This window comes from Protopterus annectens, chromosome 1.part2 (assembly GCF_019279795.1).
Source record: "Protopterus annectens isolate FY-2018-M chromosome 1.part2, PAN1.0, whole genome shotgun sequence".
NCBI classification, from domain to species: domain Eukaryota; kingdom Metazoa; phylum Chordata; order Ceratodontiformes; family Protopteridae; genus Protopterus; species Protopterus annectens.
The window spans coordinates 167,701,522-167,726,800 of NC_056727.1; the positions used below are offsets into that span (position 1 = coordinate 167,701,522).

The window sequence follows — 25,279 nt, forward strand, 5'->3', positions numbered from 1 at the left end:
CACATCCAGAAAGAAAAAATGCAGAATAAAACAAGAGGGGGTTGGAGGGAGGGAGTGAATACTGCAGTGAACAGAAGGGCATCTACTGTTATGCTAAGATTTTATACAACTGTACTACGTCCTTCTATATTACTATTCTTCAGAAGAAACAAAAAAAAAACCTCAAGAAACAGAATGGGAAATGGAAGGCTGAGAAGAGCCCTCAACAAACCCACATAAAATCGTTTCAGCAAAACCTTTTCTGGCCCTAGAAACCATGTTCAACTTATAATGCTTAGTAAAGATACACAATGAAGACCAAGGAGCAGCTTCAAGGATGGAATTAGTGTCCAGCCCTTGAAGAAGGCACTAGAAGCGGCAACAGCCCTAGTGGAGTGAGGTCTAACAGAAGACAGACATTTGCCATGAAAAGAATAACAAAAAGAAATGGCCTTGGACATCCAGGAGGAGATGGTTTGCTTAGAAACAGGCAAACCCAAAGACCTGGGAAGAAAGGAAACAAAAAGCTGATCAGACTTACAAATAGTCCTAGGTTTATCCAAATAGTACCTGAGCTGTCTGTGCATATCCAAGGTATGCAGGACGTTCTCAGCAGCAGACTGAGGAGAAGGGAAAAAGGAAGGGAGTTGTACCAACCGATTTAAGGACAACTCATTTACCACCTTGGGCATAAAAGAAGTATTAGTACGAAGAGACACCCTGTCCCTGTGAAAAACCAAAAAAGAAGGAATGGCCATAAGAGCCTGAAGCTCAGAGACCCTCTGAGCAGAAGTAACACCCAGCAACAAAACAGTCTTCCAGGTACAATATTGCAAAGAAGCAGAATCTGCAGGCTCAAAAGGAGCCTGAGGTAATTTTTCCAAAACAAATCTAAGGTCCCAAGGAGGAGGAATATGTTTCCTTGAAGGCCTAACATGCAGGATACCTTTAAGACATTATTTGACTTCAAAACAAAAAGTCAAAAGAGGAGTAAAGGGCAGACAAGCAGAAATGGCTGACAAATGGGTCTTCACAGATGAACAGGCCAAGCCAGACTGGAGCAACTCACATAAATGAGAGAAGACCAAAGGGACCCCCACTGAAAAGGGCCCTGGTTATGAGCATGGCATCAGACCAAAAATCTTATCCATTTGGACATATAAGATTTTCTGGTTAAGGGTTTCCCTGCCTCCTGTAAAACCCAAAGTATGTCCTCATAATGAGATGCCTGAAAAGGATCAAAACCCTTATCACCCACAATGTCAGTTGCAGTGTGGACAAGTGGGGATGGATGAGAGACCCCTTGTCCTCTGTAAGGAGATCCAACCCGTGAGGTACCTTGCGATGGCTGCCCCTTGTCAAATGCATTAATAGGGAGCTCCAGTGCTGTCTCAGCCAAAAGGAAGTCACTAGCAAGACTTTTTGGGGAGTCCAGCTGAATCTTCTGCAGGACCCTTGGAAGTAGAGGAAGAAAACAGGACGTATAAAAAACTTCCCCTCCACGGAAAGGATAGGGTGTCCATCTTCAAAGCCAGATGGCATGGCACTCTGGAATAGAAGAGAGGAAGCTGCCTGTTTAGAGGGGAGGCAAAAAGATCTACCTGAGGAATACCCCGCCGATGGACAATGTCCAAAAACACATCTCAGTGAAGCATCCATTCATGAGCTTGTGTTTTGGACCTGCTCAGACAGTCTGCCTAAGAATTGCGCTCTGAAGGAATGTATACTGCCTGAAGAGTTAACTGATAAATGAGAGCCACTTCCCAAGCCTGAAGCTCCATCCTGCAGAGGAGGTAAGATTTTGTGCCCCCCTGCTTACTGACATACCACATCACCATAGTGTTGTCTGTGTACAACTTCAAGGGGCTTGGTCAAAATATGGGGTGAAAAGCCTGAAGGGCCAGAATCACAGCCCTCATCTCTTTGATGTTGATATGGTTTGACTTCTGATGGGGAGGCCAAAGACTCTGAACTTTTAGGTGACCAACAGATGCCCCCACCCCACATTCAAGGCAACAGTACACAGCTCTTGAGATGGGACTAGAAGCTGAAAGGGCACTCCTGGGTTGACAGAGAACTGTTGAATCCACCACTCGAATTCCTTCTTGAGACAGGGAAAGAGAGGCACACTGGAAGTCAAGGGGTGATGATGCTGTAGCCAAACTGATTTGAGGTACCACTGATCTTCTGCATATGCAGTCTGGCAAGAGGAAGCATTGAACAGGAGAGGCCATGAATCCCAGGAAATGAAGAAATTCTCTGGCTGGCATGGCAGTCAGAGGAAGAAGAGAATGAAAGAAGGCCATCAACAACAATACCTTTGGAGGCAGAAGAGAGGCCAACATTGGCACCATCTGAATCCTGTAACCCAGATACACATGATCCTGAGAGGGAGTCAGGATGGACTTTTGGAAGTTGATGGTGAACTACAGATTCTGCAACAAAATCGACTGGGGGAGGGCACCAGAAGCAACAGATAAGGAAAAATCTGCCTTATGCAGGCTCCAAGGCATTCAATCACAGGAGCTAGGCATTTTTCTGAATACCCTTTGGGCAGTAGAGAGGCCAAAAGGCAAAGCTTAGAAATGAAAATGAGAGGAAGACACAGAGAAATGTAAAAACTTCCTGAAGACAGGGTGAATAGGGATATGAGTAACCATCTTTCAGATCCAAGAACACCAGAAAAGTCCGGGGTAATAAAAGAGGAAACAGGATTTGAAGGGCAAGCATCTGAAAAGAAGGGATCTCAAGGAAGGTGTTGAGCCGGGAGAGATCCAAAACAGTTCTCCAAGTGCCCTCCTTTCAAGGAACAAGGAACATCCTGGAATAATCCAACAATCCAAAAAATGCTCGGTGCCGACTTGTTCCAACCAAAAAACAAAATCAAGCAAAGAAACAAAGAAGTCCTTGGTAGAAACACCACTGTAAATCCAAAATAAATTTATTCTCCAACAGAACAAAATGATGGCAGAAAGGTGTTGCAAAATCCTTACTTTGAACATGTTGTTAGTTTTTCCTACATAAAAGCAGCTGCAACACCTTTCTGCCATCAGGAATCATGATATACATAATGCTCTTTTTAGACACATAGAGCACAATCCCACTCACAATTTCATGTTTAGGGCAATTGCTAATGTTAAACTCAACACTAGAGGGGGTGATATTAAACAACTCACTGAGTTAATAGAGTCAAAGTGGATCATTGAACTAATGGCCCATAGGGCACCTGGCTTGAATGATGTCATACCTATGAGACCAACTTTAAAGAAAAGGCGGGCATTTTATTGATATTCTATTGGTGGTTTTTTATTTAAATTCATGATGCTTTTATTGTACTTTTATCTGAAGAAGGGTCTAGTACCCGAAAGTGCTTATCTTTCTACATTTCATGTGTTCTGTTGGAGAATAAATTTATTTTGGATTTACAGCGGTGTTTCCACCAAGGACTTCTTTGTTTCTTAACATCCTGGAATAAAAACCCCATCTCACTTGGGAAAAGGGGAACATGTCAAATGGTCCATTGGTTCAACAGGGACCCTACAACCTCCAGGAAATGGAAGTTGTTCTAGAGTAGGTTGAGGAATCCCAGAAAAAAGAGGGAGAGATATTTTCATACCATGAAGTAACCCTGACAGATGACAGAAAGAACAAGAGAGTCTGAAGTGATGGGATGCCAATTTGGAAGAGAAGGGAGAGACAAAGGGACAAAGGAACCTGGTCTAAAGGCAGGGGGTGAACTGTCAAAGAGAAGCAGGCTTGTCAGATAAAGGAGGCTTCTGGACCACAAAAATCTGAAGCCTTAACAGAGGGGGCCTACCTCCCACCCCTTCTGCCCTTAGAGGCCTGGCAGGGTTACCTGCAAACAAAAGTAGATCTAGAAGGATAATTCCTTTGGAACTTGGGGAGAGGGGAGACAAAACTATATTTAAGGTTTTGCAAGGCTTTGCCTTTTTCTTGAAGAGACAAACAAGTCAGCAGCAGCAGTCCCAAAAAGATGACTATATCCAAAGGAGCATCCAACAACTTGGCTGACACCACAACAGGATCAGCAGAAGGGATATTTAAATAAAAATAGAAAATCCTCAGGAAAATTATAGCATTTATCAGGTTTCTTAGCAGCAGGAGGCTGAGAATCAGGAGACTTGGAAGCAGCAATGAAAGTGTCCAACAAGGCAGCCAAACACAGGAGGAACTGCTGATGGTTTAGGAGTATCCACCTGAAGCAACTCATAATATCATATTTGAGCATCCGACACTTGAGAAAAATTCCACTTAAAGAATTCCATCATCCTAGCAATTGTGTCCCCAAAGGACAATTCCTCAAAAGGAGAATCTGGGCTAACAGACTCCTCTTCATCAAAGCCATAAGCCAAAGGCTAAGGCATCTGTGAAGAATAAGACAAAGACCCTTCACCAGATAGGGAATCCTCATCTGAGGAAAACGTTTAGAAGGGGTAGAGGTCCAAGGAGGAGCGGGTACTGAAACCCCTTGAGGGGAACCATTAAGGCAGAGAACAAGCCCTGAGTAACTCCTGCCATTCTCTTTGACGATCCATAGGACAGACTGAAACATGCTTCAGTTTTTGTCTTTTCTTAGAAGGAACATTAGCCCTAACAAATACCAGAGGTTCTGACCCTTAGTAAGATTCAAGAAGAAAACCTGGAACTTCCTCCCTGACCAATATCTGTGGAATCCCTCTAGGACCCTCATGCCCTCAACATCCAGAGCAGATACCTATAAATCCTCAGAGGACATGCAAAAAAGACAGATCCATGCCAGTCTCTGGTGGGGTAGTAGCAGAGGAATCCGATGTAAAACAACGCTCCAACTTAACATCAAACAACCTACTGAGCTATTACCTGCTTCTACAGGGACGTCTGGTGGAGGCTGGACAGCTAAAGAATCTGGCCGAGACTTCTTGGCCTTCTTACTTAGTGGGAGTATCTTGGGGTTAAAGGATTCCGCCATGTTACCCTGAGCTGACTGTCTATGCCACTGGTTTTCAAGATAAATGGTCAGGGAAGACAAACAGCTTCCGAGTATCTTAGGCACAAACTCCTTACAGATACCAAAACGCCAAGAAAGTAACCCCAACAGGGTACTTATCTGGTGTTACTAAATATTCAGTACAGCAACAAAATCTTCAAACCAAATGGAAACAATGGCATTCAAACTGACGGCAAAAGAAGTTATAGGTAGTTGTGTCTGAATGTCCCTTTTATGCCCAACGTTCTGTGCAGGGAGCATAATGTGACTTACTGTGCAAACAAGATCTTTTTCAAGCTTATCCATACTGGCCGAGTGATGGGCTGCCTGGGGCCGCAAATCCCTTCTTTATGGAAAACTGCAACATTATAAAAGGACATATTACAATTGTCTATGAGGAACTAATCTGACATCTAAGAGTCTTTGAGCCTTAGCTGTCTGAGACAGAGTACATACAAGAGTACCCTCCTACTGTGTCAGGAAGTTGCAAGGACATAAGTGATCAACAACTCTTCAAGACATGTGGATTAGCTAGAAGAACTTTACTTGCTGTGGCAAATGTGGAAGTACAAACAGGAGACTTGCTATTTTCTCATTAACCAGAACCTTTGTAATGAGTAGGACATGGAGAATAATTATGAAATTTACATAATAATCCTGTTAATAACTCCTATATAGTGTGCAGTACATGGATGTTTGGTTTAGGATTCCCAAGATATGCTGAAAACACGCAGAACAAATAACAGGCATTAGTAGGTAGTACACAGCTCTATTCTGTGTCCTAAGAATTGGTGCTGTATTAAGTATGACAAAAATCTCATACCTTAATTAAAACTTCCCCAAAAGATACATTATCGTGGAGATAATATTCAATACTTTACAGAAAATGGTTGGTTAAAAGAAAACTTCAACAGACTGGTATATTCTGGCCATATGGAAAAGTAGGGATTCATGTTGATTTGTCGAAGGCAGTTTCAGCAAATGCAAAGAAACTGAAACCAGTTCACCAAAACTGCCTTCACTTAACATTGAAACAGTTTTTCTTTTTGCAACAGCAAGCCTTCCCATTTGGGGTGACATACCCCACACCCCCTGGAATTATATAAACAAACTCTGAGGTTGCACAACAGTGGAGAAAAAGCCAATCTACACTTTCAATGAAAGGAGTTTCAGTAAACTGGTTTCACTTTCTTTGCATTCTCTGAAAACACCTCTGACAAAGTGACATGCTCCCAAAATGAAGATATTAACTGTAATCATTGTGATTTCCGAGTCTCAGAAGTGTGAGTCTTGGAACACCAAGACTGTCATCTGCCAAATCTGAGACTGCAGTGGGGGGGTGCAGGGGACAAGTTTAAAGGTGAACAGTGATTTTATATATTCCTATGTTCTCCTCTAGTTTTGCAGTTATTTTTTTACAATTACGGTACTTGGATTTGCAGGTTACAGAATATAACAGGAAGCTGATATTAACATCTGTTCATAACAAGGGTTATAGACATTTGCTAATATGCATAATAACCCTGTTACAAACTTGAAATCGGATTATCTAACAAAACACAACAGACTAAATTAGTGCTATATGACATCAACAGAAGAAAACAGCCTAGCTATGCAAATTAAAGACTCAGAAGAGTCCCTTGCCTTCTCACTAGAATCCACACTCCCTACCCACATCACATCATTATCATTAAAGTCAGGCAAAAACTAAAAATGTGGTATAAAATTAAAGGTTGCTTAATATGGGCATGTATAGGTATAGCAAAAATATACTGATAACACAACTAAATATGCCAGTATACTTCACATTAAGGGTCACAAGTATCAAATAAACACTACGAAGTTTAACAAACTAGCCCTCAGATTTTAAAAAAATTACATACAGGGCAAAATACTGCAGAGACAATGATGACATTCATAAAATGGTTGATGGATATTACAACCACAAACGACTAAAAATGAACAAACTTTAATATTGTAAGCGTTTTCATTCTACACTTCATCAGACAATTCAAAGTTCAAATCATTTAAATAATCTCTCATTAATCACCTGATTAATCTCTCAATGGATTAACTCTTTCCTTTTCAGCATTATTTTATAGTTTTCCCTATTATCAATGCCAGGAAAACTGCAGGCATTCAGTCTTATTCGCCAACAGTATTTTTTCCAATCAAGTTCATCTCGGCATCAACGGTATTATAGCTTAAATCCAATTTTAACAGCATGGAGATGCTCATACACCCTCATATACAATCCTCTTGACATTCCACCTATAAAAAAGGCAGAGCAGAGCCTACACATGGTAATATATACAACAAATTTAGATTTACAAGTATACTTATATGTTAAACTTATTTAAAAATTCCTTGCTGTCACCTGAATTTTATCTCCTTCTAACAGTGCTTACAAGTAAATAGCACATTTGTAAAATTGCTTTAACTAACACTAACACCAGAACTTCCCCAAAAAAATTCTTTATGAAAATGTTTTTAAAATTTTTCCTCCTTTAGAAACAAAACTGGATTTTCTCCTATAGTTTTTAAACAAGTCAAAGAAAAATCTTTCATTTCTTTAGATTCTTTTTCATTCACATCATTTTTAACTCTGTTTCCAAAATTATTCTCCAAACTTTCTTTATTTTTCACTTCCCCCATTAGGTCATATAGCATTTGTTTGGGGTAACCCCATCATAAAATTTAACTTTCTTTGCGTCATATGTGGCATTAAAATAATCTAATCTAAATCATCTGTAAGCCTGCTCACTCTTGAAAGTTGACTTTTAACAACATTTTTCTTAAGATTCAAACAATGCATGCTATTATAATGCAAATAAGCATTGCTTAGAACATCCTTCTTAAAATCTTAACATTTAGTTTATCCAAAAATGTACAAACTGTTAAATCTAAAAATATATACGTTTTATTTTTACCATAAACCATAAAAACTAAATATAATCTGTTAGACTATTTAAATAAACAATAAACTTCTTCAAAGCTTCCAAAATGCCACTCCATAAAATAATCAATAAAGTTTTTATATATTACTGTGCATTTAAAATTATAAAAAAAAATTCCTTTTCCCAGCCAGTCATAAAGATGTTAGCATAACTAGGTGCCACTTCAGCACCCATCAACACACCATTAACATGTTTATACCATTAACATGTTTATACATCTCCTTTTCAAAAGAAAAATAGTTTTAAGTCAAAATCACATCCAAAATTTCAGTAAATAACCTCACTTGTTCCTCAGTAAGGAGACCTGAAGAATGCATCTCCTTATTCTCTATTTCCAGCCTCTTGTCATTACAGATGACTGTATATAAAGATGCTACATCTGCAGTAACTAATATCATAGAATCATGGATTGTGACATTACTAATAATCTTCCTGAAATCAAAAGAATGTTTTACGTAAGACTCACATTTACTCACCAAAATTTGTAAAAACTATCTATAAAAAATGGCCATTGCATTTCCTTGGCTGGTCACTATTGGTCTGAAAGAAGGCTATTCCAAATTGTTATGGATTTTGGTCAGGCCAAGAAACCTTCCTAAATTCGGTTTCAATATCCTCAGACATTCAGCAACATTAACCAAAATAAGCCCTTCTAACAATTCCTCAGTACAAGTCTATCATGTTATATGAAGCTGTGATCTCCACCCACATCACTTTTTTATAAAACTTATCTTCCAAGATTTTCTTAATTTGTTTGTGGAAATCGATAATATGCATCACCGCTACTGCATTTCCTTTGCCAGCTTTAGTGATGAATAAATCCTTATTACTCCTTAATAATCTCCAAGTGCTTCTCTTTCTCCCATACTTAAACTAATAAGGAGAATTTAGGTTTAACTTTTAATCATTTCCTAAAATCATTCTCACGTGTTAATAAAAAATTACCCTGATTCTGAATTTAATGGAAGATTAAAAACACTTGGTTTTTTGAACCTTTGAGATTTACACAACATTACTTTTAAAAAACATTTTCAGTTTTAAATTTTCTCACATATTCCTGAGAGCATTAATAGAAGCATCCGCGGTGGTGGTGCTGCAGTAGTGTTGTCGCCTCACAGTAAGACGCTGTCCGGTTTGATTCTCAGCTAGAGCATCTTCTGCGTGCAGACATGTGTGAATGGGTGTACCTTCATTGAAGGTTGTGCGTCAGGGCTGGTAACTCGGCACGTAAAAGTCAACTACCAATCATTAGTGGACCGGAGTTCCGCTGTGGCGACCCCTAACCGGGAAAAGCCGAAAGACACAACAATAATGTCTGCTCTTGCTGCTGGCACAAAGCATAAGGGTTTAGGTGTTCAATGTTAAGAAAAGTTCCCGAAAAGCTAACAATTTTAAATGGGGTGGTTACAATACTTTTGGTCGTGACTAGACAGTCTATTTCCTTCTGTTCCCATTGTTCTTGCTGTTCTGATTGCCTTTGTTGCCTGGAAAATTGGACGTATTGTAATTTTGTTCCAAAATTTCTTTCCTTGAAATTTTGGTTCGGGTGCCTGGGAGAATGTGTTGCTACCTGTGCCTAGGTCTTTTAACCCATTCCCCCATCCTGATAAACTTCTATTTTCTGAAAACCCTGCTGGAAACCTTGTTGTAAATTCTCTTGTTGACCTGCAACTTCTCTTTCTCACCAGACTTTTCTTCCCAAGAGTTCACCTTCATCCTTTTAGCAGTGTGACTCCCATTTTCATGGTTACCACCATCTGTGATAGCATATTTAGACGGGACATGTCTCCTGCACATCCCCATCTGAAGTTCTCTTCCCCATTTTCAGATGTTGTTAAAAGATTATGAAGAGGGTTCCACTTTTGCATAAAGGCCCTTGAGTACTTCATTTTACATTTCTTTTGTGTCTCATTTTCAGCTTGTACCTTTAAAGAAATCTTTTAAATTTTGACTTCAAAATTACTCGCTGAAGTCAAACTTTTAAGTTTGTTATATGAGACTACCACTGCATTATTTAAAGTCACTAGGGTTCTTTTATGTTCTTCTATCAGAAGTTGCACATACTATATCCCCGTATTATCGTTTTAAGGTTTTCCAAGCTTCTAAAAGTTCAACCCATAATTCATCTCCTCCGGGTTTCCACAATACTTGCAAACCCCGGGGAACTCTCTTAGTTCTCAAATTAGCCTCAAAAAACAATATCTCCCACTGAATCTTTTTAAGTTTTATCAGATTCTTATTTAAATTTATAAATTCACTTGTTAAATTCAGCATATTAACCTCCAGACACTGGACTCCCCCTTCAAAATGATTCAGTGGCCCATTTAAACACTCACGAAAAAAAAGTCCGTACTATCACAATGAATAGTGTCTCCAGCAGGCTTCATCTGTACACCTCCAAGAGGAACTCCAGCAGGCATAACAGCCGTGGTAGGCATAGCAGATCCACTTCCCAATGACTCTCCATGTTCAGGTTGACTCAAAACTTTCTCTACAAGCCCTTTACCATTATAGTTTCATAGGTTGGTACTAGGCTATTGGCCCTAGGGCCTATACAAGCTTAGCCATAACAATTCCCTGGCTATTTCTTCCCACAGTATTTACTTCCCTGGACCCATGTCTAGCAGGGTGACTGACGTGATCCCCAGGGTGAATTTCCCATCTCCCATCCAATCATCAAGGTTCCTTTTGAAGAGGGCCAAAGAGGCGCTCTGCTTGACATGTATGGGCAGTCTATTCCAGAGTCTGGGGAGTCTCTGCATCAGGAACCTATCCCTCCAGCATGTTTTGTTCATTGTGATGACAAGGTTTAGATCCCTGGAGTGTGTGTCTCTTGAGGGATTGGGATTTCTTTAAGTGGAGTTTTTTTTTTTAGGCCTGTGATTCTTTTAGTGAGGTATTTCTGCGGCCTTTCCAGTGTTGCAGATGTCTTGAGAGGTACATACCAAACAGGGCATTGTATTCTACAATGGGTCTAATGAAGGATGAGTACAGTGGGACAATGACCTTTTTTCTGGATGAAAAGCCCTCAGTGATGAGGTGTGCCACACAGAAGGATTTCCTGACTGTTGCGACGATGTGGTTATCAAAGGTGAGACCACTGTCCACCTGTGTCCCTAAGTCTCTTATCACACTTTCCGTGTTTACTGTACTGCCACCTATGTGGTAATTCATGGGTACATATTTTTTCGCAAAGGGGATAACTATACATTTCTTGGCACTGAGCTTGAGCCCATGGCTCTGGCACCAAGCATCTGTTTCTGTAAGACCAGTTTGTATTTTGTAGAATATCCACATTATTTGGAGATTCAATAATGGCTCCCAGTTTGCAATCATCTGTGAACTTTGTTAGCCAGAGTCCCTTAGTGTTGGCCTGTACTTCAGAGAAGTGGATGCCAAACAAGAGCGGTCCCAGGACTGAACCCTGCGGTACACCACTTGGCACTTGTCTGGAGCTGGACTTGGAGTCGGCTACTTTTACAGTGTCGGTTCGGTCAGTAAGCCAGTTAGCAACCCATCGAGTGACATAGGGATTAATGCCCAGCTTAGTAAGTTTATCTATGATTCCAGAGTGGAGGATAGTATCAGAGGCCTTGGCGAGGTCCAGATAGGCTGTGTGGACCACCTTACCCTTGTCAACGGCTCTGGAGACAAATCAATCAGGTTCAGGAGACAGGATCAGCCTTTCACAAACCCAAACTGCGTGGGGTCCAGTGTTTGAAGGTTGCCAATGTCTTTGTTTATAAGTTCCATGACAATACATTCCATGGCCTTGCAGATCAGGATCGTCAGACTGATGGGGTGGTAGCTCCCGGAATCCAAGGTGGATCCCCCCTTGTGGAGTGAGATAACTGTAGCTGTGCGCCACTCAGTGAGCATGAAGCCTGAAGTGAGGATATGTTCAAATATGACACTTACGTGAGGTGCCAGTTCATTTTGTAGCTCATGTAGTACACAGTCTGGGATGTTGTCTGGTCCCATGGATGCTGTATTCATTGCTTTGGAGAGTGCATTTTTCACCTGTGTGGCCGTTATTACTGGAATTTGGCAATCTTTCGGTATTGAGATGGGCCCTTTAGGGGGTGAGAGGGGGGTGAAGTTTATTGCACTGAATCGATCTGCCAGGATATTGGCAATATCCTTGGGATCAGTACATTTAATGCCATTCTATTGTAGCTCAGAGCAGATCTGAGCATTGCCATTCAGATTCTTGACATAGCTATAGAATGCCTTGTGGTTGTCTTTGGAATCTTTGGCAATTTTACTTTCGTAACTAGCTTTGGAGGATTTTATGTGGGATCTCAGCTTCTTACTGAGGCTGGTAAGGGAGATTTTTGAATCCTGGGATTTTCCTCTTTTCTGCAACAGTTTCTTCCTTTTGTTGTAAAGTTTGTTTATGGCAAGGGGCCACCAGATTGGCTTCCTTTTTTTTTTTTGGAGGGGAGTGTCTTGGTTCTATCTGGGATGGCACGATTCATGCACAAGTGAATGTGCTCGTACAGTGTCTTAGTGTAGGGATTCAGCAGTCGAACTTTCAGTTCCCGTCTGCATGGGTGTCATGAAGTTTGTCACTTCTGACTTGAGCAGCATGAAGTTGGCTTTGGAGAAGTTTTTTATGGAGGTTTCCTTAGTGGGGAGTGGAGGTGGGATGTGGATGTCAAGGGTGATTAGCTTACGGTTAGACCTGACGAGGGGGGTGACCATAGGTGGGGAGCATCGATTTCCCATGTTAGTAATGACCAGGTCTATGATACTGGAGCCCCTGGTGGGACTAAGGATTAGTTGATCCAGGGCATTGGAATTTATGAATTCCAAGAACCGTTTGGCAAAGGTGTTGGTACATGAGTAGTTTACCCATTTAATGGCAGGGTAATTGAAATCACCCAGTATTAGGGTGTTTGGTTGTATCTTAATATTTTCCAGTATGTTTAGAAAGATGTAGTGAGAATCTTGGGGCATGGTGGGGGAGCTGTAGCAAGCTACAACTTGGATTGCCGTCTTACCTAGTGTTAGTTGCACCTGGAGAATTTCAGATGCATTGTGTTGGGCAACTAGCCTGGTGTTGTGAATATCTTTGGTGAATACTGACATTCCTCCACCTTTAGAGTTTCGGTCCTGGTTTGGTAGCTGAAAAGTGTGGTAAGAGTTGTAGCCTCGTATTGCAGGGATGCTCTCTGGAGCCTTGAACCAGTTCTCAGTTACTGCGCAGATGTCAATGTTCTCCATTTTTAGGAGTGCCTCGAGAGAGAGTGCATTTCTGAGGTTTAGACTTCTAGCATTGAGTAGCATTACCTTCAGATTTTGCACGCTTGTACCTGTTACGGTGGTGACTTTGTCCTTTGAACTTTGCCTAAAAAAGCTTCTGCAGGGGTTGCAAGAGCCTTAGCCAGTAATCTGAATCTCAGGGGCGACAAGGTGCAGACCATCTCTGGCAAAGCATCATGGTCTGTCGATCATATCGTCTAAGGCAGGCAGACAGATACTGGATCACCTTTGAATGACACTAGAAGCTTAGCCAATTGTTGAAGTCAATCATTTTGTCCTATTACTATCCAACAAGAAATTCTCTGGTATATCATGTAAAGTGAAACCAGAGGGTTCAATCAAAAAACTAGAGCTGGACAAGGAAGCCAAAACAGAGCTCGAAAAAGCCATTCGAATAAAATATAAACATCAAAAGTATACGAACTCAACAGCTGTTTAATAAAATAAACTATTAAAACCACAGACAACTAAAAACTTGAACAAACTTTAATATGTTAAGTGCTTTCATGCTACACACTGAAATGTTGTCTGGTGAATTTCTGTGTGTAGAATGAAAGTGCTACCATATTAAAGTTTGTTCAACTTTTTAGCTGTTTGTGACTAATAATTTATTTTATTTAATGGCTGTTGACTTTTTATAGCTTTTGGTGGTTATATAAACATATAGATATATATGGAAACACTCAATATAATCAAACACTTGTAATTTCGAACATGTTTAACACCAGCAGAAGTGATCAAAACTCACTTGATTGTTTCCATCAGTGTTAAGTCCGTGCAAGACTGTGCAGAGTGGAGATTGGTGAATTTGCTCTTTCCCCACTGTAGAATGATCTTAAGAGTTGCTATATATAATTAGCAGTGGGTGGGGGTGTCCCCTGCAAAAAACATAAGTGTATTGTTTTTTTCAGTGTTTTGGCTTTTGATCTTTCGGGACTGATCATTAGCCATTCTAGATTTGTGTACTTTGATGTGTATAAGTACATCCATAATACATAGACCTATATATATAAGATATATATATATATATATATATATATATATATATATATATATATATATATATATATATATGCATAAATAAACCTAAATAAATATTCACCCTCATAATCAAACCACATCAACCATGGGTAAATCCTGATATATCTACACCCACTTGTGGGTTACTGCTCAAGCATTTTGCACGTGGAAGGCTGATGCCACTGCTAGACCACAATGAAGAACATATGCCACTACCCGATACTGAGGTGTTAGCAGCACAAGGGTGAGTGCAGATAAAATGAACAGTATGAAACTTGAGAAAACACAGAGGTTTTCGGCAATAATGGAAAACACTGGACAGTGCCAAAGTCAAGGTTAAGAATGCAGATTGCCAGTATCATGGACATAACTAAAATGACAGTGTAGCATATTTTTGAAGCATTTTTTTTTCATTTGTAATAAATTAAAGTAAGCAATTCAATATTAGTTAAATTAAAATGAAACAAAGTATCACAGTAAAATTAAATACCACTTTGAAAATGTCTTTCCGAGAATATACATGCAGTCTTAATGTTTTTGTAAGTAGTTAGAGTCAGAACCATCAGGAACACCACTCTGCGCTTTGTATGCTTCTCTCGGCGCTGACTGCACTCTGCGCTTTGTATGCTTCTCTCGGCGCTGACTGCACTCTGCGCTTTGTATGCTTCTCTCGGTGCTGACAGCACTCTGCGCTTTGTATGCTTCTCTCGGCGCTGACTGCACTCTGCGCTCTGTATGCTTCTCTCGGCGCTGACTGCACTCTGCGCTCTGTATGCTTCTCTCGGCGCTGACTGCACTCTGCACTCTGTATGCTTCTCTCCGCGCTGACTGCACTCTGCACTTTGTATGCTTCTCTCCGCGCTGACTGCACTCTGCGCTTTGTATGCTTCTCTCCGCGCTGACTGCACTCTGCGCTTTGTATGCTTCTCTCGGCGCTGACTGCACTCTGCGCTTTGTATGCTTCTCTCGGCGCTGACTGCACTCTGCGCTTTGTATGCTTCTCTCGGCGCTGACTGCACTCTGCGCTTTGTATGCTTCTCTCGGCGCTGACTGCACTCTGCACTTTGTATGCTTCTCTCGGCACTGACTGCACTCTGCACTTTGTATGCTTCTCTCGGCGCTGACTGCACTCTGCGCTTTGTATGCTTCTCTCAGCGTTGACTGCACTTTGTATGCTTCTCTCAGCGCTGACTGCATTCTGCACTTTGTATGCTTCTCTTAGTGCTGACTATACTCTGTGCTTTGTATGCTTCTCTCGGCGCTGACTGCACTTTGTATGCTTCTCTCAGTGCTGACTGCACTCTGCGCTTTGTATGCTTCTCTCGGCGCTGACTGCACTCTGCGCTTTGTATGCTTCTCTTGGCGCTGACTGCACTCTGCGCTTTGTATGCTTCTCTCGGTGCTGACTGCACTTTGTATGCTTCTCTCAGCGCTGACTGCACTCTGCACTTTGTATGCTTCTCTTAGTGCTGACTATACTCTGTGCCAACTATACTCCATGCTTTGTATGCTCTCTTTGTGTCGACAGCACTGTGCTCTGTATATGTTTCTCTCAGTACTGACTGTATTCTGCACTTTTTATGCTTTTCTTAGTACTGACTATACTACTGACTTAAGCAGTGTAAGAAAAAAGAAGTTATGTCCTTACCATAACGGTCCATGTAGAGTGTCCATCTCACCTTTGTTCTTGCACACGGGTTCGGAGACGATCCTCGGCTCCGAGTCGGCCGAATTGCAAAGCTCTAAATCTCTGAGAAGCTCGAGACCAGCCCATATCCCACAATCCTCCCTGCCATTACTCAGATCTAGTTTGCAAACAAACCAGACCAAAGGATCCAACACCTGCAGTGCTAGAAGCATACACTCTCTTCAGCCATTCAGAGACACTCTCTCACCATAGCAATAACTAATGGTCTAAGCATATATCCCATGACACACGGGACCATATACCCCAGAAGGGATCAGGACACGTCGATCAGACTCTAATCCTACCAGTTCTTCCAAACACATGGGGGGGAAAGGGAGGGAATGTAAGAACAAAGGCGAGATGGACACTACATGGAAAGTTATGGTAAGGACATAACTTCTTTATGTAAGAGTATTCAATCTCGCCGTTTGTTCTTACACACGGGTAGCGTCCCTAGCTCTGTGACCCCGAGTGACTCATGGAAGAACGTTCCTAAGCACAGTGGAACCAAATGATGTCCTATCCTTGGAGACCTTGTCCAGTCTATAATGAGTGATGAAAGTATGTGGTTTAGACCACGTGGCTGCTGCACAAATAGTGTCCAAAGGCAAGCGAGCCGCATGAGCTAAGGAAGTGGAAACGGATCTGGTAGAATGGGCCTTAGGTTTGGTGGATAAGGATTGCTTTGATTTAGAGTATACAAATGTTATACAGTCAGCAAGCCATTTAGATAGTGTACGTTTAGTAATCGCCATGCCCTTTTTATTGTCTGCAAATGCGACGAAGAGCTGATCCGTTTTCCTGTAAGCTTTGTTCCTATCTAAATAAAATCTTAATTGCCTGTGAACATCCAACTTGTGCAACATATACTCCAGTTTGTTAGTATGGTTTTTGAAAAAGGTAGGGAGTTCTATAGACTGGTTAATATTCATAACTGAGCATACTTTTAGAAGGAAAGATGGATTTGTACGCAAAAGAAACCTATGAACCTAAGAGACCCTGTCTGGATGGAATATCAAGTAAGATGGTCTGACCGATAATGCCTGCAGCTCTGAGACTCTACGAGCCGAGGTCACGGCGACGAGAAACAGCGTTTTCCACGATAAGAACTTTAAGAGACATGACGAAGCAGGTTCAAAAGGTGGCAACATGAGTTGCGACAGCAGCAAATTCAGGCTCCATGGAAAAAAAGGTTTTCTGACAGGCGGTCTAAGATGGAAGGTTCCTTTCATAAAGGCCTTACAGAGTCTGTGAGACATAATGGGAGAACCTTCCTCACCGATATGGAAGTTTGATATGGCCGCCAACTGTACTCTTAGAGTGGAAGTAGAAGCTCCTTCGTGAAAAAGGATGGATAAGCATTCTAAAATTTTATGTAGAGGAGCTACCAAGGGGTCTAAGTTTTGACTAGATGCCCAATATACAAAGCGTTTCCACTTACTCATATAGAGCTTAGTAGTGGAAGCTTTATGAGAAGCAACCAGGATGTGTTGAACTGCCGGTGGGAGTAGATGAGACCTGGCTAGGCAGCCAAGCTGCTAGTTTGAGGGACTGTAGAGACGGGTGAGGAACTCCCAATGAATGTGTCAGCAGATCTGGTACTGGGTCCAGAATCCATGGTTCCTCTATTTGATGGACTTGAAGAAAGGGGAACCATATTTGATGAGGTCAGAATGGAGCTATGAGTATTACAGTCCTTTCCAGGTTCCTGGCTTTCTGTAGAAATCTGGGAATCAATGGAGTCGGTGGGAATGCATATAGGAGACCCGGGGGCCAATCGTGTATCAGTGCGTCCCTGGGGACATCCCCCGGAGGGGGTAGAAGGGCACAGTAGATTCTGCATTTTGCATTCAATGGGGAAGCAAACAGATCACAGCATGGCTGGCCCCATTTGCGGAAGATCTTTTCCGCCGTCTGTGAATTGAGGGACCACTCGTGAGGTAACAGGATGGCTCTGCTCAACCTGTCCACAATGACGCTGGATGACCCCGGGATGTGCGTTGCTTTCAGAAAGCAACCCGTGGACTCTGCCCATTGCCAAATTCTCATGGCCTCTCTGCATAACGGGTAAGACCTGGTTCCCCCTTGTTTGTTTATGTACCAGACTACAGACATGTTGTCTGTCTGAACTGCTACTGTTCCTAGAGGTAAGAGGGCTTGGAAGTGTTGTAACACCAGGAACACCACCCTCAACTCCAGAATATTTATATGTAGAGTGTGCTCCGTGCTGGACCATTCTCCTTGGACTGTTCTTCCCTGAAAAAGGCCCCCCCCACCCTATCAGGGAAGCATCCGTGGTTATTGTGGCTGTTGGACTGGGTAGAACGAATGGACGACCCACAGTGAGGTTCTGATCGCAAACCCACCATGAGAGGTCCCGTCTGCAAGATTCTGTTATCCTGATCTCGAGCGCTAGGGGTAGGTGTTGGAACGACCACTGCACGAAGAGCAGCCATTGTAGAATCCTCATGTGTAACCTTCCCATAGGGACTGCAATTAGTGCGGCTGCCATCAGTCCCAACACTTTTAACACCAGTTTGGCTGGGGCTTTCTTGCTGACCAGAAGAAGAAGGACCTGCTGTTTGAGTGTTGAACTCTTATTGGGGGGAGTTTCAGTAGTGTCGATCGTGTATTTAGATCTGCTCCAATGAAGGAAATACACTGTGAGGGCGATAAGCAAGACTTTTCGAAGTTTATGGATATCCCTAAGTGGGAACAAAGGCCGATTGTATAGTCTCTGGCTTGCAATAGGCGACGCTCAGTGGTGGCGGTGAGGAGCCAGTCGTCCAGATAGGGAAACACCTGGAATCCTTGTCTCAAGTGAGCCGCAACTACTGCCATGCATTTGGTGAATACCCTGGGGGCTGAGGTGAGTCCAAAGGGCAGAGCTCGAAACTGAAAGTGACTGGCTCCCAGCCGAAGCGCAGGTGATCTCTGGACGGTCTGGCCATTTTGATGTGGTAGTACACGCCTTTGAGATCTATAGAGCACATCCAATCGTCCTTCTGTAAGAATGGAAGGATCGATTGAAGCGTGACCATCCGGAACTTTTCCTTCTTCACGAAGTTGTTGAGATGGCTGAGATCTAAGATCGGTCACCAGTCCCCTGTCTTTTTTGGACCAAAAAAGAACCTTGAGTAAGTTCCGAATTCTCTTTGGTCCGCCGGGACTGGTTGGATGACTCTGTTTTCGAGCAGCTTTGAAATTTCTACAGCTGCTAGCTTTCGCAGACGGGGTGGCACGTCTGGAAACTTTCTTTGTAGAGGTGGTGTTGAAATGAAGGGGATTTTGTACACTCTGGTTATAATGCTTTTTACCCAAGAATCTGAAGTAATGTTTAGCCAGGCCAGTGGGTATAAAGCTAAGCGACCCCCGACTGCCTCCAGAGCAGGACAGCCGGGCCTCCCTTCAGGAGTGCTGGAAAGGAATCCCTGTCGCCTTGGTTATGCGGACCCCCTCTGCCGCCGGGGCGGAGTCTTCCATTTCTACCCCCTCCTCTGCCTCTGGAGGGAGTATCACTCTGTGTGGTCTGGAAAGATCCCCGATTCTTACGGAACCACATTTTTCCGCCTCGTTGCCCTTTGGGGTACGGTCTAGTAGGAGCGGAAAAACGGACCCCGACAGCAGACAGGGTCTTTCCCTCTTGCTCGCACCGAGTGAGAGTCTCCTTAACCTTGGGCCCGAAAAGTGTGGCACCATCAAAAGGGGCATTGGCAAAGGAAGACTTGAAGGCTTCTGCAAAGGAGCACAGCCGCATCCATGATTGTCTTCGAAGAGCAATCGCTGAAGCTGCAGCTCTACTCGATCCCTCAGCTGCATACGAGATGAGCCTCATGGATGAGTTTACTATGGAGGTGAGGGTGTTAAGTTGTGCTGTTACCTTTTCTGAAACAGCAGCATCTGTGTTACCCTGGAGGGTATCTGCCAGCTCCTTGATGAGATCCCTCTGCAAACGTGAGAAATGCGTCAGGTAGTTTAGCGAACGCATGGAAAAAGTCGCTGAACTAAAAATGTGCTTCCCATATCTGTCCATAGTCCTAGAATCCTTATTAGGAGGATGAACAGATGAGGAAGACTCAGACATCTCCTTTTTCGTAGCTGCCGCCACCACCATAGCGTCGACAGGGACTCCCTCGGTGAGATAAGATTTATCTTGGGGGGCAGTGATGAACTTATTTGGTTTCCTAGGGACTGGTTCCACTGTGTCAGGTGTCTCCCACGCCCTTCGAGCAATCAAATCCATTAATTCATCGAAGGGCGGAGTCACCCATGAGGTAGAAGGTTGAGCCCCAAAAGCCTTCAGCAGCACCGACTCGTCCTCAGAGGGGGCTAGGGACTGCCGATCACCCCTCTGTTTCAAGATCTCCAGGATGTCTGCAAATGACACATCCTCCGAGGGTGATTTGGGGGACCCCTCTGCCTCATCCAAGTCAGTGTCAGACGTTAGAGATTCCTGTGGGGAATCTATGTGCCTCCTCTTGCACAACCGTTTCCTTGGGACCTCATCAGAGGGGGCTTCTGGTGAGGCCTCCAAGAAACAGGGGGAACCCTCTGGGGGTGGCTGAGGCAATTGGGCTCAACGCTTGGGATGGATCGTGGGAGCAGAAACAGAAAGTGGCCCTTTTGGGGAAGGAGAAGATTCCCCTGATGATGTGGTTGTCTGTGAAGACAATACCTTCCTCATAAGGTCAAAGGCCCCCGAACCCCTGGCCGAGGGCTCCCCCGGTTCCGAAGAACACGGAAGCATCCCAGAACCAGGTGCCGTGGGCTCCAACCCTGAGGACGGAGCCGAGCCAGTCTGTGCCGAGGCCCCGAGAGGGAGAGTCGGTACCGACAGGTCGGTACGACTCTCAGTCCCAGAACCGTCGGCTCCACGACTCCTCTAACGGTTCTGAAGGAGTCGAAGTCAAAGGTGTCGATCGTGCAATGGACGGTTTCGGCACCGAGGGCTCCACTATCATCAGGTCATCTTCTCCGCCCGAGATCTGGATGGGTCTTGAAGGAGGACCCGTTGGAGATATGGGGAGGCCTTCTAGTTTCGACACCAACTGGGAGGAAACTGCAATTAACTTGGAAAGGGCCGTGTTATCCATGAGTTTCTGCACGACACGATCCACATCTGTCTCAGACAAGGGTCTAGAAGAATGGGTTGAAGGAGCCGAAGATGGCACCGACCGAAGAATGGACAGTGGTGGCAGTTCTGACACCGGTTCCAAGATCTGGGGCTCAGGAAAAGATAAATGTTCGACGCTCGGCCCCGAGATCTGTGGAACCGGCGAACGAACCCGAGAAGATGAACTCGGAGCCAATGACATGGGCTCCGACATCTTCGATCCCTTCGAGGATTTAGAAGCCTGATCCGACTTGTCCAAAGCCTCTTGAAAGGCAGGCTTCAGCAATCCTCTGTCTATGAGCTTCCTGCGTCTATCTGTCATGACCCTCCCGCTAAAGGAATGGCAAATAGAGCAATCCTCTTGGAGATGGAGAGGGCCAAGACAGTAGACGCAGGAAGCATGATTGTCAGTAATGGACATTTTCTGCCCACACTGACATCTTTTAAAGCCAGACTTAGCTTTTTCTGACATAGTACAATATAACAACAATAACTATGAGTATAGAAAAAAATACTAATCCTATAAGAATATATATATGTGGAAAAGGCTATATAAAGAAGACACTCACAAAAACCACACCCAAAGAAAAAGGGTTAGGCCACAAAGGGTGCCTGAAGAAAAAAAGGATAGATATATATATATATATATATATATATATATATATACACAGCACTTCTATAATAATCTAATAACTATAAGAAAATATTAGAAAAAAAATCAGTATCTTATCTGAAAATAGTAATAACAACTCAATTCTCTATCTGGTCCGAGCTCTCCTCGATCCGATCTGTTGCAGCGGCAAACTAGATCTGAGTAATGGCAGGGAGGATTGCGGGATATGGGCTAGTCTCGAGCTTCTCTGAGATTCAGAGCTTTGCAATTCGGCCGACTCGGAGCCGAGGATCGGCTCCGAACCCATGTGTAAGAACAAACGGCGAGATTGAACACTCTTACATTGACACTTTTCCCTGTGGTGGTGTTTAAATATCAGCCCAAAATCACTGACAAATCTTAAATAATACAATTCGCTTTCATTTTGCAAATGACAAGAATCACAAAACTCTAATGTACTGCATTACTGAGTTGACTGCCATCCTCAGTGTTTTATATGAGAGATATGGCAAACTATGAGGGATGCATATGCATGCGTTAATTTTGCTACACTGTTGGCTTTTACAGTACAAAAAATGTCATACTTCCAGTTAGTAAAACTGTTGATAATGTTGGAATGTCAGGGCAGACGAGTACACTTTAGTCACCATGCAAACTCAACTCTGTGGTCCAATGTTCTCCATTACCAACATTTTATATAATGTGGGCAGCTACCAGTCATATGTGGGGTACCTGCCATCATCATACAGATATGTACAAGTTAAACTAAAAAGTACCTTTATGATTTATTCCATTACCTATAAAATAAATTCTTGCAACTTGTCACATGCCCTGAAGAAAGCAATTATGTCTTATTGGGGTCACATGATGCCATGTTCCATTACTTGAAGGGAATGTACCATCTCACAACATGCACATGTGGGGACATGATCCATTCAAATAAAGAAGTGTGTTAGCATGTGAATCTGCTAAAATGAGATTAGGCTCTGCAGTCCACAGGGATGAGTGGCAAGCTACAGGAATTTATTTTATACATAAAGTTACATTTCATTTTTAAAATGCATAACATGCAAAGTTTTATGTCTGACAAAGGTAGCAGATGTAGTGTGGGGAGCGGTTCCCCTCACCAAATTAGGGAAGGGTACACTTTAATTAACATCACTGCCTAATTAACTGTACCCTTTTAAATCTCTAACATACACGAAAGACAAAAAACTCTCTCATTCACTTTAGAGTGGGTCGGACTCCATGCTCTTGCTGCATAAACATCCCACATTATGTATGCGTTTTCAGTTTCCAATTAATGTTAACTTTCTGCTACATTCACAGCATGGTAAGATATCAAGAAAATCTTAGAAAAGTTTTGTCAAAACTCAAATGTTTCCATAATGACAGCACTTTCAACACTAGCTGCAGCATGGTAATATAAATAAGCTCAAAATTCACTAAGTCCCTTAAAGATGCCATGAAACAAAATACTCAAAGCTGCAGCTTCTGTTAAATCTAAGCAGGTAGCATATACTGAATGCATGCAATCACATGAAAATATGAACTCAAGACAAATCTGCTGTACAATCTGAACAGCTGTTAATCACAACAGAGTAAATTTAGTTACATGGGGTACTGAAGCTCCTCCATTAACAGACAAACTTGGGAATTACCAAGTAGGTAATCCAGCAGCAGCAATCACTGTGTTTTATAGAAGCATCAGGCCCCAGAGGGTAAAAAAAGGTTAAGTGCTCAAGAATTCTTACTGTGTCATGAGTGAGGTCTGCTGGATCCAGAGACATCTTTGCAACTGCTCTTGTGGCATCTTTTCCTACAAGTGCATTGTACGGAGCACCTTTTGCATAAAACTCTGTAGAAAAATTTAATGACAGAACCTTTTAACTATTCAATTTTGGAAGCAAAACTAAGTAACAGAGAAAAAAGCAAAATAAGCAACACATCTGAATTTTTAAACATAGCAATATCTGAAAAGTGCACTTACACAGTCACTTTAACAAGCTGAACACACTGCACATGTACAAACAATATTATCAAATGAAGACAGCATGTCTTACAAACTAAGTATATTACGTAAACCTGTCAATGTCAGCAAGCCTTTCAAAAGTACCTGACCCACAGAAACAGGGATGCGTGGGATTTTATCAGTAACAAAAACAGTCAGTCTTCTAAAATTGCAGATTACCAAGAAAGGTATTCCAATGTTTCTCATGGGAACATAAACAGTTGAACTGACCAAAAACAGACTAATACCCACTAGCCAGAATACACCTTGTATAGCTTTACAAAAAAAAATCAAATGATACCACCAAATTACACCTCAACACAGATACATTTGGGTACACTAGATCTTAAGAATAGACACAAACACACACAGAAAATTAGTTCTTAATTCTTATTCAAGATATCAAACATAGAAGCAATATATATCTATATCAGTTCCGCGAAAATCCATTTCAGCGAATACCAAAAGAGCAACACGTATTAATCGAACCGTGAACAGACCGATCGCACTAAACTGCGAAATTTAAAACATCGAACGGTCATAGTCGCCCAACCCCACCACCCACTACATACTACCTACCCAGACAAAATAAATAAACCACATACATACACTAACCAAACCCTACTCCTAACCCTAAAGTAAAGCACCAAAACCCAACTTCTAACCCTACACTACACTCCACATACATAACTATCTATGCACTATCCTTAACCCCTCCCTAACCCTAAGGTCCGTAACTACCGTACACTTCCCCTACGGAAATATACCCTAACAAAAAGTACAGTTTTGTACCTACCATAAATGTAGATGTTCGAAGATCCACATTGCTGCAGTCCTTACTTATGGGTAGTCCGCTGTCCTCGGTCGGCCCGAATACCAAAGTATTAGGCCGACGTCGGTCATGGGCGCCTAGATCTGACATCAGAGCTTCAGGGTATAAAGGCGCATGACCGACGTCATATCCTCAGTCTTTTCTTGCCCCAGATGTCAGAAGGCCAAACCAGAAAGGCCACAGCCAAAAACAGAATACCTCCCAAAAACATGCCCAACAACAACCATCACCTAAAGCATAACACCAAGTCTAACTACAGTGGGGAAGGAGGGAGGGTATTGACTGCAGCAATGTGGATCTTCGAACATCTACATTTATGGTAGGTACAAAACTGTACTATGTACTTCATCTCACATTGCTGCAGTCCTTACTTATGGGTAGAATCCCAAAGCAACGGGAAAGGGAGGATGGTAAAATCAAAGCATTAGGGGCCGCTAAAATGCCCTGTAAAATTGCAGTGGCAAATCCAGCCCTAGACTTAGAATAAAGAGGAAGGTGGTAATGTTTAGAAAAGGTATGCACTGAACTCCAAGTAGCTGCCTCCAAAATGTCTTCTGTAGCTACCCCCCTTAGAAAGGCCGTAGAAGTAGCAGTAGCCCTAGTGGAATGAGGCCTGATTCCAGCAGGAATCTCCTTACCATGATGGGAATAACAGAAAGAAATACAAAACCCAATCCATTTAGAAATAGTTTGTTTTGAAACAGGTTTACCCTAACCCAAAGCAAAAGAAACAAACAATTGCTGAGACTGTCTGAACTCCTTGGTTCTGCTCAAATAATAACGCAACTGCCTGTGAATATCCAAAGTATGCAAAA

At 42.6% G+C, this 25,279-nt stretch overlaps 1 protein-coding gene across 1 annotated transcript in view; it reads right to left on the reverse strand.

Moving 5' to 3' along the window:
- NENF (neudesin neurotrophic factor) overlaps positions 1–25,279 on the reverse strand; it is a 1,081,512-nt gene that overhangs the window by 37,933 nt on the left and 1,018,300 nt on the right. The window contains exon 3 of the mRNA XM_044055407.1: positions 23,376–23,479. Coding sequence (XP_043911342.1) covers positions 23,376–23,479 — 104 coding nt within the window. The remainder of the gene's footprint in view (positions 1–23,375; positions 23,480–25,279) is intronic.